The sequence below is a fragment of the Physeter macrocephalus genome, chromosome 12, assembly GCF_002837175.3.
Source record: "Physeter macrocephalus isolate SW-GA chromosome 12, ASM283717v5, whole genome shotgun sequence".
NCBI classification, from domain to species: Eukaryota; Metazoa; Chordata; class Mammalia; order Artiodactyla; family Physeteridae; genus Physeter; species Physeter macrocephalus.
The window spans coordinates 15,852,892-15,864,042 of record NC_041225.1 but is presented as its reverse complement, the minus strand read 5'-3'; the positions used below and the strand labels follow the sequence as shown (position 1 = coordinate 15,864,042).

Here is an 11,151-nt window from a genome sequence, read left to right as displayed (position 1 = left end):
TGTGGGATCTTCCCGGACCAGGGCTCAAACCTGTGTCCCCTGCATTGGCAAGCAGATTCTCAACCACTGCGCCACCAGGGAAGCCCAACAGTGACAGTTCTACTTCTTCTTTTCCGATTTGGATCCCTTTTATTTCTTTTTCTTCTCTGATTGCTGTGGCTAAAACTTCCAAAACTATGTTGAATAACAGCAGTGAGAGTGGGCAATCTTGTCTTCTTCCTGATCTTAGAGGAAATGGTTTTAGTTTTTCACCACTGAGAATGATGTGGGCTGTAGCTTTGTCATATATGGCCTTTATTATGTTGAGGTAGGTTCCCTCTATACCCATTTTCTGGAGAGCTTTTATCATAAATGGGTGCTGAATTTTGTCAAAAGCTTTTTCTGCATCTATTGAGATGATCATATGGTTTTTATTCCTTAATTTGTTAATGTGGTGTATCACACTGATTGATTTGCGTACATTGAAGAATCCATGCATTCCCTAGGATAAATCCCACTTGATCATGGTGTATGATCCTTTCAATGTGCTGTTGGATTCTGTTTGCTAGTATTTTGTTCAGGATTTTTGCATCTATGTTAATCAGTGATATTAGTCTATAATTTTATTTTATGATATCTTTTTCTGGTTTTGGTATCAGGGTGATGGTGGCTTCGTAGAATGCATTTGGGAGTGTTTCTCCCTCTGCAATTGTTTGGAAGAGTTTGAGAAGGATCGGTGTTAATTCTTCTCTAGATGTTTGATAGAATTCACCTGTGAAGCCATTTGGTCCTCGACTTTTGTTTGCTGGAAGATTTTTAATTACAGTTTCAATTTCATTACTTGTGATTGGTCTGTTTATATTTTCTAATTCTTCCTGGTTCAGTCTTGGAAAATTGTACCTTTCCAAGAATTTGTCCATTTCTTCGTGGCTGTCCATTTTATTGGCATATAGTTGTTTGTAGTAGTCTCTTATAATCCTTTGTTTTTCTGCAGTGTTGGTTGTGATTTTTCCTTTTTCGTTTCTAATTTTATTGATTTGAGTCCTCTCCCTTTTTTTCTTAATGAGTCTGACTCAGGGGATATCAATTTTGTTCATCTTCTCAAAGAACCAGCTTTTAGTTTTATTGATCTTTGCTATTGCTTCCTTCGTTTCTATTTCAGACGCGGAGTTAGCGTCTCCCCACAACTAGGGCTCCTGCCGTCCACTTGTGGGGGACTCTGACCCCCAAGGAGACGGGAGGAACCCCAGAGTGAACTGGTAGGACACAGGGGGACCGAGTGGGGAGGAGAAGTGGAGGCCAGACAAGATCAGTGCCCCTGAGGCCGGGAGATCAGGAGAGGCAGGTGGGAGGGACTCCCCAGGAAGAGCAGGAGAGGAGCAGAGGGCAATCACCTGGCCCACTTGGGCCAGGGAGCCTGCTGAGCTCCCAAGCCAGTTCCCCCCTCCAAAGCCCCATCCAGGCTGCATGGGTCCTGGGGGCACAGGAGGGAGAACAGGGAGATCAGGAGAGGTAGGCGGGAGGGGTCCTGCTGGAGGAGCAGGAGAGGAGCAGAGGGCGACTGCCCCGCCCACTCAGGCACAAGGAGCCTGCTGAGCTCCCAGACCAATCCTCTGCCCTCCAAGGCCCCTCCAGGCTGTGTGGGTCCTTGGGGGCACAGGAGGGAGGCCAGGTGGGGATCAGGAGAGGCAGGCGGGAGGGGCCCTCCAGGAGAAGCAGGAGAGGAGAGTAGGGCGTTTTCCCCACCCACTTGAGCCCAGGAAGCCTGCTGGGCTCCCAGGTGAGGTCCCCTGCCCCCTGAGACCAGGGGTGTGGGGCACACCTGGGCTCCTTCTGTTCCTTGAGCCTAAGCCCCACCCACCACAGCCCCCAGGGCCTTTTCCAGCCCTGTGGGTCCTGAGCATAGGCCCCGCGCACCGCCCAAACCTCGCCCTTGCTTAGGCCCTGCCCTCCACATCCAAGGCCTTCCCCCGCCACCCTTTTTTTCTTTTCCCTCCTCTTTTTTACTGTTGTGGTACTGATGTACCTTCCCATTGTTGATTCATCTAAATTTTTATTTCTACATTCTTTCTAACATATCTGTTAGTTTCCTAGTCTAATTTTATTTTTTACTTTGTTATTGTTCTTTTTTATTTTTTAATTTTGCCACCCCACATGGCTTGCGGGATCTTGATTCGCAAGCCTAGGGTCGGGCGGAAGCTCCTGTGGTGGGAGCTCTGAGTCTGAACCATCGGACTAACAGAGAACCTCAGACCCCAGGGAATATTCATCGGAGTGAGGTCTCACAGAGTTCCTCAACTCAGCACCAAGACCCAGCTCTACCCAACAGCCTACAAACTCCAGTGTTGGAAGCCTCAGGCCAAACAACCAGTAAAACAGGAACACAATCTCAGTCATTAAAAAAAAAAAAAAAAAAAAAGAGACAGACGGCACAAAAATATGTCACAGATAAAGGAGCAAGGTAAAAACCTACAAGACCAAATAAATGAAGAGGAAATAGGCAATCTACCTGGAAAAGAATTCAGAGTAATGATAGTAAAGATGATCCAGAATCTCGGAAATAGAATGGAGGCACGAATTGAGAAAATACAAGAAATGTTTAACAAAGATCTAGGAGAACTAAATAACAAACAAACAGAAATGAACAACACAATAACTGAAATGAAAAACACACTAGAAGGAATCAATAACAATAACGGAGGCAGAAGAACAAATAAGTGAGCTGGAAGACAAAATGGTGGCTCAGTCATTAAAAAAAAAAAAAAAAAAAAAAGAGACAGACGGCAAAAAAATATGTCACAGATAAAGGAGCAAGGTAAAAACCTACAAGACCAAATAAATGAAGAGGAAATAGGCAATCTACCTGGAAAAGAATTCAGAGTAATGATAGTAAAGATGATCCAGAATCTCGGAAATAGAATGGAGGCACGAATTGAGAAAATACAAGAAATGTTTAACAAAGATCTAGGAGAACTAAATAACAAACAAACAGAAATGAACAACACAATAACTGAAATGAAAAACACACTAGAAGGAATCAATAACAATAACGGAGGCAGAAGAACAAATAAGTGAGCTGGAAGACAAAATGGTGGAAATAAATGCCAAGGAGCAGAAAAAAGAATAAAGAATGAAAAGAATTGAAGACAATCTCAGAGACCTCTGTGACAACACTAAACGCACCAACATTCGAATTACAGGGGTCCCAGAAGAAGAAGAGAAAAAGAAAGGGTCTGAGAAGATATTTGAAGAGATTAAAGTGGAAAACGATATTTGAAGAGATTATAGTGGAAAACTTCCCTAACATGGGAAAGGAAATAGTCACCCAAGTCCAGGAAGCACAGAGAGTCCCATACAGGATAAACCCTAGGAAAAACACACCAAGACACATATTAATCAAGCTAACAAAAATTAAATTCAAAGAGAATATTAAAAGCAGCAAGGGAAAAGCAAAAAATAACATACAAAGGAGTCCCCATAAGGTTATCAGCTGATTTTTCAGTGGAAACTGCAGGCCAGAAGGGAGTGGCAGGACATACTTAAAGTGATGAAAGAGAAAAACCTACAACCAAGATTACTCTACCCAGCAAGGATCTCATTCAGATTTGACGGAGAAGTCAAAAGCTTTTCAGACAAACAAAAGCTAAGAGAGTTCAGCACCACCAAACCAGCTTTACAACAAATGCTAAAGGAACTTCTCTAGGCAAGAAACACAAGAGAAGGAAAAGACCTACAAAAAAGACCCACAAAAACAGACCCAAAACAATTAAGAAAACAGTAATAGGAACATACATATCGATAATAACCTTGAATGTAAATGGATTAAATGCCCCAAACAAGACACAGACTGGCTGAATGGATACAAAAACAAGACCTATATATATGCTGTCTACAAAAGACCCACTTCAGACCTAGGGACACATGCAGACTGAAAGTGAAGGGATGGAGAAAGATATTCCATGCAAATGGAGATCAAAAGAAAGCTGGAGTAGCAATACTCGTGCCAGATAAAATAGACTTTAAAATAAAGGCTGTTACAAGAGATAAGGAGGGACACTATGTAATGATCAAAGGATCAATCCAAGAAGAAGATATAACAATTATAAATGTTTTTGCACCCAACATAGGAGCACCTCAATATGTAAGGCAAATGCTAACAACCATGAAAGGAGAAATCAACAGTAACACAATAACAGTAGGGGACTTTAACACCCCACTTACACCAATAGACAGATCATCCAAACAGAAAATAAATATGGAAACATAAGCTTTAAATGACACAACAGACCAGATAGATCTAATTGACATTTATAGAACATTCCACCCAAAAGTGACAGAATACACTTTCTTCTCAAGTGCACATGGAACATTCTCCAAGATAGATCACATCTTGGGTCACAAATCAAGCCTCGGGAAATTAAAGAAAACTGAAATCGTATCAAGCGTCTTTTCTGACCACAACGCTCTGAGATTGTATATCAATTACAGGAAAAAAAAAACTGTAAAAAACACAAATACCTGGAGGCCAACCAGTGCGCTACTAAATAACCAAGAGATCACTGAAGAAATCAAAGAAATAAAAAAATACATAGACACAAATGACAATGAAAGCACGACCACCCAAAACCCATGGGACACAGCAAAAGCAGTTCTAAGAGGGAAGTTCATAGCAATTCAATCTCACCTCAAGAAACGAGAAAAATCTCAAATAAACAATCCTATCCTACACTTAAAACATAACTCTTATATACACTGAGAAACCAAAACGCTTGTATGACTCGCTTTACTGTGGTGGTCTGGAACTGAACCCACAATATCTCCAAGGCATGCCTATACTTAGGGCTTGCTTACTGTGTGCCAGCCACCAAATGCTTTATTCATTTATTAACTTACCAAACCCTCTGGCAACTCTATAAGGCACATATTATTATTTGCATTTTACAATTCACAGAGAAAACTGAGGCCAAGAGAGGTTCAGTGACCCCGCCAAGCTAGAACCCAGGCAGCTGGCTCTGAGTCCACTCTCCTAACACCCCACCCCCACCCCACTCAAGTGACTTTCACTGAAGAGAACAAAAGACCGAATCTTAGGAGCCCCCTCCCCTCTGGGAGACAGGCATGGTGCCAAGTGCAGGGCCCCGCTGAAGAGAAGCCAGCAGCCCTCTTCAGGGGCTCTACCATCCTGGAACAAAAATTAAAGGTGGAAATGCCCACATTAAGTTGCCTCCCCACTTCCCAGGAGGAAGGGACTAGGGGTCCCTGGGGAACTGTCTGCCCATTCCTGCTGAGACAGAGGCACTGAATGAGGAACGTGGCATTTCCAGACGCTTCCCACCCCTGGTGTTTGGGCTGGAATGGCTCACACCGGCAGACAGGCAGCACTGCTACGAGGGCCCCAACAGCTCTGCCACGGGATACAAATCCGTCAGGCCACATCAGGAAGGCTGAGGCTCGACACACAATGTTGGTCAACGGTCTTTTGAGATTTCGGGAGCCAAAACCCAGGTTCTAGATGGCCATCTGGGAGCAGAGGACCCACTTCAGCCCCCTTCTTCCACAAAGCCAGTCCCTTTGGCAGGTTACCTACAGGAATGACTAAGTTCTACCTTGCTTTCAAAACTTCTATAAAATAGGCACAAGATTCTCAGTGATGAGATGATTCAATAATGAACAGAAGAAAGAGCCCTTGCAAGGTCCCCCAAACAGCGGCCATGTGATCTAACCTTAAGACAGAATGTTTGAGGGGTCCAGAAGGCAACCAGGAGAAAGGAGTAAGGGGCACACAGAGAATGGGAAGCTGGAGGGATTCAAGTTTCTCACCTGATAGGATAAAATGCCCTGAGATATGGGGCCCCCTGGCTGGCTGACTGCAAACACGGACACAGGACCCAAGACAGGTGCTGTCAGCTCTCCCCGCGAAAGCTCTACAGAGCCGCAGGCCAGGGGTAGATGGCACACCTGCCGACGTCCACCAGGAAGCTCTGAAAAGCTCTAGAGTTCTGATTTTAGTTAGCAGGCTCGAGAACGCTCACAAACGACAGGGATGCTAGAGGACCCTTCCATAATTCCTATTTTCTAGAACATTCCTAAAAATGCAATTGGAGTTGAAATTCCTCTGCCTTCCCTCTTTAGCTTTTTTTAAAACAACTGTCTGAACGTATCCTGTGAGAAAAGTACTATGTGACCATCCCTCACAGATGTCTGAGCAGGTCTGACTCTTCAGAGTTGGGGCAATCCTTTGGCTTCTGACAGGCAATGAACCACAACTCAGGGTTTAAAGCAGACTCCGAAAAGCGCACCCATCCTAATCCCTCCTTCGGCTGAATGTCCTTGAGGTCACTGGTGGTTGTCACTGGGGGTTGACAAAGAAGGCAGGGGTTAATAGCTTTAAAGAAAATACATGCTACTTACTACACCTCCAAAGTAGGCGCTCCTCCTGGCAATGCTTGCACAAAACAATCAGCTGTCACCTCAAGTCTGCACAGTGACTGAGGGGCACCTCACCAGGGAAGGTGCCTCTCCCAGACTACACAGTTCCAAAACTGTGCTCTGAAGGAGAGAAAGGAACAGGGCCTGGAATGGCAGTAACTGCCAAGATGCCAGGGCCTCCAGCTTCGGGAATTCAGAGGGACCACCGTCTCATACACTTGGCAGAGAGACAGGAAGGGGATTGGTTCCTAAAACCTCACGCACCAGGGAGGCTGCGCTATGCCCTTTGTTCACGAGCAGAGGAATGATGCGGAGTGTTAGGCTAACAAGGACTTTAGTGAGGAAACATAAAGCTATCTGCCAAAGGACTGCACTGCACGAGAGCAGAGAAAGCTCGGGATGTCACAGGAAAGACGTGAGCATCTTGCCCTGAGAATGGCCCTCACTCTCCACAGGAGTCAGGAGATCGAGGGGACTGAAGAGCCCCCCATTCAACCTCCAGACTGCACCCCTCCCCCACCGCCTTCTAGAAGGAGGCTCTCCAGAGCCGCCCCAAGGCCACCACCCCAGAACAGCAGCAGCCTGCACTGGCCTTCCCTCCCTACCAGCAACTTCCTACCAACACTTAGACCTAAACCCACTCGACTCCCCCATCTTAAAACCAAAGAGCAGAAGGCCTCCTGCCCACCCAGCCTCTCCCAGCCACCGCCCCCTGGCTTACGCTCCGCAGCCGTACCTCCCGGAAGGCCTGTCTCCTTGGGCTGTCGTACTTCAATCCCCAGCACCCCGCTCCATGGCACCACAACTGCTCTGCAAAGGTCAAGGGTATCCTGGTTGCTGGATCCAAAGGACATGATGCCGGCCTCTCTCCTGATCACTCTCCTTCCCTTAGTTTCCAGGACATTCCAGGGTCTGGCTCTCCTCAGCAGCCCCTCCTCTCTGCCCTCCACCCCTTACCTGCTGTGCCCCTCTTTAGGCTCTGCTTCCTAGGACCACTTCAACACAGACGTCCAGATCCTTCCCTCCTGCTTGGGACTTTCACTTCCATTTCACTGCACATCAACTGATCCTAGGAGCCTGCCTCTCGGGCCACTGCACAGCCACAAATTCCAATGTCCAGAATGAACTCATCTGCCTGCCACCCGCCACTGCCCCCAAGCCCTCTCTTCCCTGCGTGTGCTCTGCCTCAGGGAGGGTCAAGGCCACCACCAAGCCAAAATCCACATTCATCCTCAGCTCCTCTTCTTGCCCCACAGTCCCTGAGCTAACCACAAAATCCTCCTAAGCCCACCTTCAAATGCCCTCTTGGGTTACTCCTCTCCAGGCCCGCTGTGCACCCCTGTTCAGGCTACCATCACCTCTCACTGGACCCCCCAACCACTGGGAACCCCCAACTGTGGTCTCCACACCAGTCAGTGATCTGTGCAAACCACTCAGATGGTGCCACGCTCTGCTCACAGGCACCGCCCTGGTGGTCAAGCCCGGCCTCCCCAGGGCCTCAAGCTGGAAGGCGGCAAGGGGCAGGATGGCACCCTCCCCTGCTGACTCCAGGGCCTGCACGGCTGGCCACCAGGCCACGAGAATCCCCACTGCCTCACAGACTACAGTACTACTCGGAGACAGAGTACTTGCTACTGGGGGGCTCTGCCTGGCCCCCGACCCAGGCTCCTCTCCCCAGTGAAGGGCTGCATGGCTACTCTCTGAGGAAACAGCCAGGAGCTTATCAGAGATTCTCCAGAACAGCAGCCAGGGCTGCCCATCAAAGTCTCCCACCGAGGGCTTCCCTGGTGGCGCAGTGGTTGAGAGTCCGCCTGCCGATGCAGGGGACACGGGTTCATGCCCCGGTCTGGGAAGATCCCACATGCTGCGGAGCGGCTGGGCCCGTGAGCCATGGCCGCTGAGCCTGTGCGTCCGGAGCCTGCGCTCCGCAACGGGAGAGGCCACAGCAGTGAGAGGCCCGCGTACCGAAAAAAAAAAAAAAAAAGTCTCCCACCGAGATCCCCAGATACAGTAATAACAGTTACTGCCTAACTTCAACACCCAAGCATCTCGCAAGGATTAAAGGAGATGGTGAGCGAGAGCGCCCACTAGTGGCCGCCATACAGCAGTGCTAATGCAGGAGTAACATGGTCACTACCGCAGAGCTTGGCCTCCCTGCCCTGACAGTCAAGGGGCTCACAGGGGCCTGGAGCCTTGAGACTTCACAGCTGCCAGGAAGATGAGGGGGAGCTGCTCACTTCTCCACCGCAATTATGCAGTCTTTAGGGTGAAGCTCATCCAGAGTCCTGATGTGTCCCCAAGCCCATCCTGCAGTTCAGGTGTGAAAAGTCTGGCTAGTGGTCAAGACATGGCCAAGCTCTGGGGAGGACACCCAAGCCCAACAACAGAGAGGGAGACTGCAGGGGAATCCAAACCTTCACAATGCGAGGGTCTCAGTTTTTACCAGGGTGAAAGGAGAGGGTGAAAATGTGGAGTTAAGAGAGAACTTGAGACCTTACTCGGGGTTTAAAAAAAAAAAGTAACAGGAGACTAATTGGTATCCATCAAATTGCTTCTGGTGAAATTACAGTGGAAGTTTCTTCCACACCTGTAGAAAAACATTTACCAATCATTCCCTTTCCCTTCCTTTTACCAATCAGGAAGGTAGCAGCCCATCAGTGACCTTAGCAATGATGCCCTGGAAACATCACAGGAAAAGCTACTTTTATATTATATGTGTGCGGACAGCAGCGTCCAGGTACCTGAAGACTACTCTTCTATGTTCTTTCAGTTTCTATCCAAGAGTTTGGACCTGCTACAAAGCCAAAGACCACAGAAATGACCTGGTAAAGAGCTGGAGAGTTAGAGCCAAGTAGACATACCTCCCCAAACTGGGGGCCTGCCAGGAGAAGGGGATTTTTGCTGTCTATAGCACTGTCAGTTTCGGAGCCACAGCCTTTAAATGATACTTCGAAGGGTCATTCAGAGCTGCAAAGCCATCCTCTTCATTAAAAGGGCCCTTAGAGGCTTCCCTGCCCTCCATGGGGGTGGGACCCTTCCCCAGAAGCATCCCTAAACCCCCACTCCTTCTCTAGGGCGCTGACATGCGAGTCCCCTCCGCGATTCCCCGGCCGTTACCTCGTTTGAACTCCTCCAGGACGGCGTCCAGCTTGGTGTCGTTGAAGACGAAGTGGAGTGGGTGGCTGTAGAAGCGGGTGATTGTGCTGAGCGGCGTGCAGTCTTCGGGGTCCACGAAGGCCAAGTCCTTGAGGTAGAGCATGTCCACGATGTTGGAACGCTCGTCCTCGTACACGGGGATGCGCGTGTGGCCGCTCTGCATGATGCTGGCCAGGACGCCGAAGTCCAGCACGGTGCTGGCGTCCAGCATGAAGCAGTCCTCGAGGGGCGTGAGCACGTCCTCCACGGTCCGGCAGGGCAGAACGCCCTTGCTGAGATCGCTGTAGAGGTCGCCGCCGCCGCCGCGCGCCAGTTCCAGCACGCGCTCGCGCAGCCGCCCTGGCCGCGCCGCCAGCTCCAGCAGCTGGCCCACGGGCAGCGCCACGGGCAAGGTGAGCAGCACTGCCAGGCGGCTGAGGATCAACGCGCGCGGCGCCAGCGCCAACGTCCAGCGCCCGCTCACGGCGGCCGGCACCACCTCGCCCACCAGGAACACGAGCCCCGCGCTGCCGAGCACGGCGGGCACGGCGCGCTGGCCGGCCGCGCGGTACAGCAGCACAGCCAGCGCCGCCTGCGCCAGGCTGGCCAGCAGCAGCAGCGCGCCCAGGGCGCAGCCGGCCCAGCGCCGCGCGGGCTCCAGGCGCCGCGCCGCCGCACGCTCCGCCTCCGAGCCGCTCTCGCGCAGCACCTGCACCTCGGCCGGCGCCAGCGCCAGCGCGCTCAGCTGCAGGCCCCGCGCCAGCGCCGCCAGCGCCAGCAGCCCCGCCGCCCCCAGGCCCAGAGCCCAGGGCGGCGCCGCCTCCTCGGCTGCCCCGCCGCCCGGCTCCACACGCACCGCCAGCAGCGCCGAATGCGGGCGCACGGCCTCGGCGCGCAGGCGCAGCAGCGCGCGCCACTCGCCCGTGGGGGCCGCCGCCTCTTCTGCCGCCGCGCCGCTCGGCTCCCCGCGCACCGCCAGCAGCGCCGAGTGCGGGAGCACAACCTCAGCGCGCAGGCGCAGCAGCGCGCGCCACTCGCCCGTGGGGGCCGCCGCCTCGTCGGACGCCGCGGCCGGCCCGCCCTCGGGGCAACCCGCCCCTTCAGGGGCCACCCAGGACCAGGAGCTGTTGGCGAAGCCCGAGCCGAAGAGGCGCAGGCGGAAGGTGGCCTCCGGAGCGGCCCGCATCTCCCCTCCGCGCGCCCACCCCGCGCCCGCCGCTCCGTCCTCCTCCAGACAGACACCCAGCACTCGCGGGCCCGACGCCGCCTCCCCAGCGGCGTTGCCCAGGTAGAGCGCGGCGAGCAACCAGCCTAGCCGACCCGCCGCCGTCGCCGCCGCCATCGCCTGCTGCCCCCTCTCGGCCTCCCGCGCAGCCTACCCCTCCGCCTCCCCCGGGCCAATCGTCGCCAGCCCTGGCGCCTCTTCCGCCAATAGGCAGCGGGCGGGGGCGGGCCCCAGGGTCGGACTAGGCTGCGCCGGGCGGTAAACAAGCCGCGGCGCGGTCCCGGGGCGGGCCGGGGGCGTGGGGCTCTCGGCCCCGTGGGGCTCGGCCGCGACTCCTGGGGCTGAGGCTGGGGCTGGCTGGTGTCCGGAGGGCGCGGAGCGGC

The 11,151-nt window shown here is 52.1% G+C and overlaps 1 protein-coding gene across 9 annotated transcripts in view; it reads right to left on the bottom strand.

The window, feature by feature from the left end:
- Positions 1-10,947, bottom strand: part of CNNM3 (cyclin and CBS domain divalent metal cation transport mediator 3) — a 34,672-nt gene extending 23,725 nt beyond the window's left edge. For 5 of the 9 annotated variants that reach the window (XR_008618807.1, XM_055088909.1, XM_055088912.1 and 2 more), the window contains exon 1: positions 9,526-10,946. Coding sequence is in view for 7 of the 9 variants with exons in the window: in XM_055088909.1 (XP_054944884.1) it covers positions 9,526-10,885 (1,360 nt within the window). In the remaining 2 variants the exon portion in view is untranslated. Of the gene's footprint in view, positions 1-9,525 lie in introns of all 9 variants that reach the window. The other 4 variants (XR_008618806.1, XM_055088910.1, XM_055088907.1 and 1 more) reach the window with 1 other exon arrangement.
- Between the last annotated feature and the right edge of the window lie 204 nt (positions 10,948-11,151).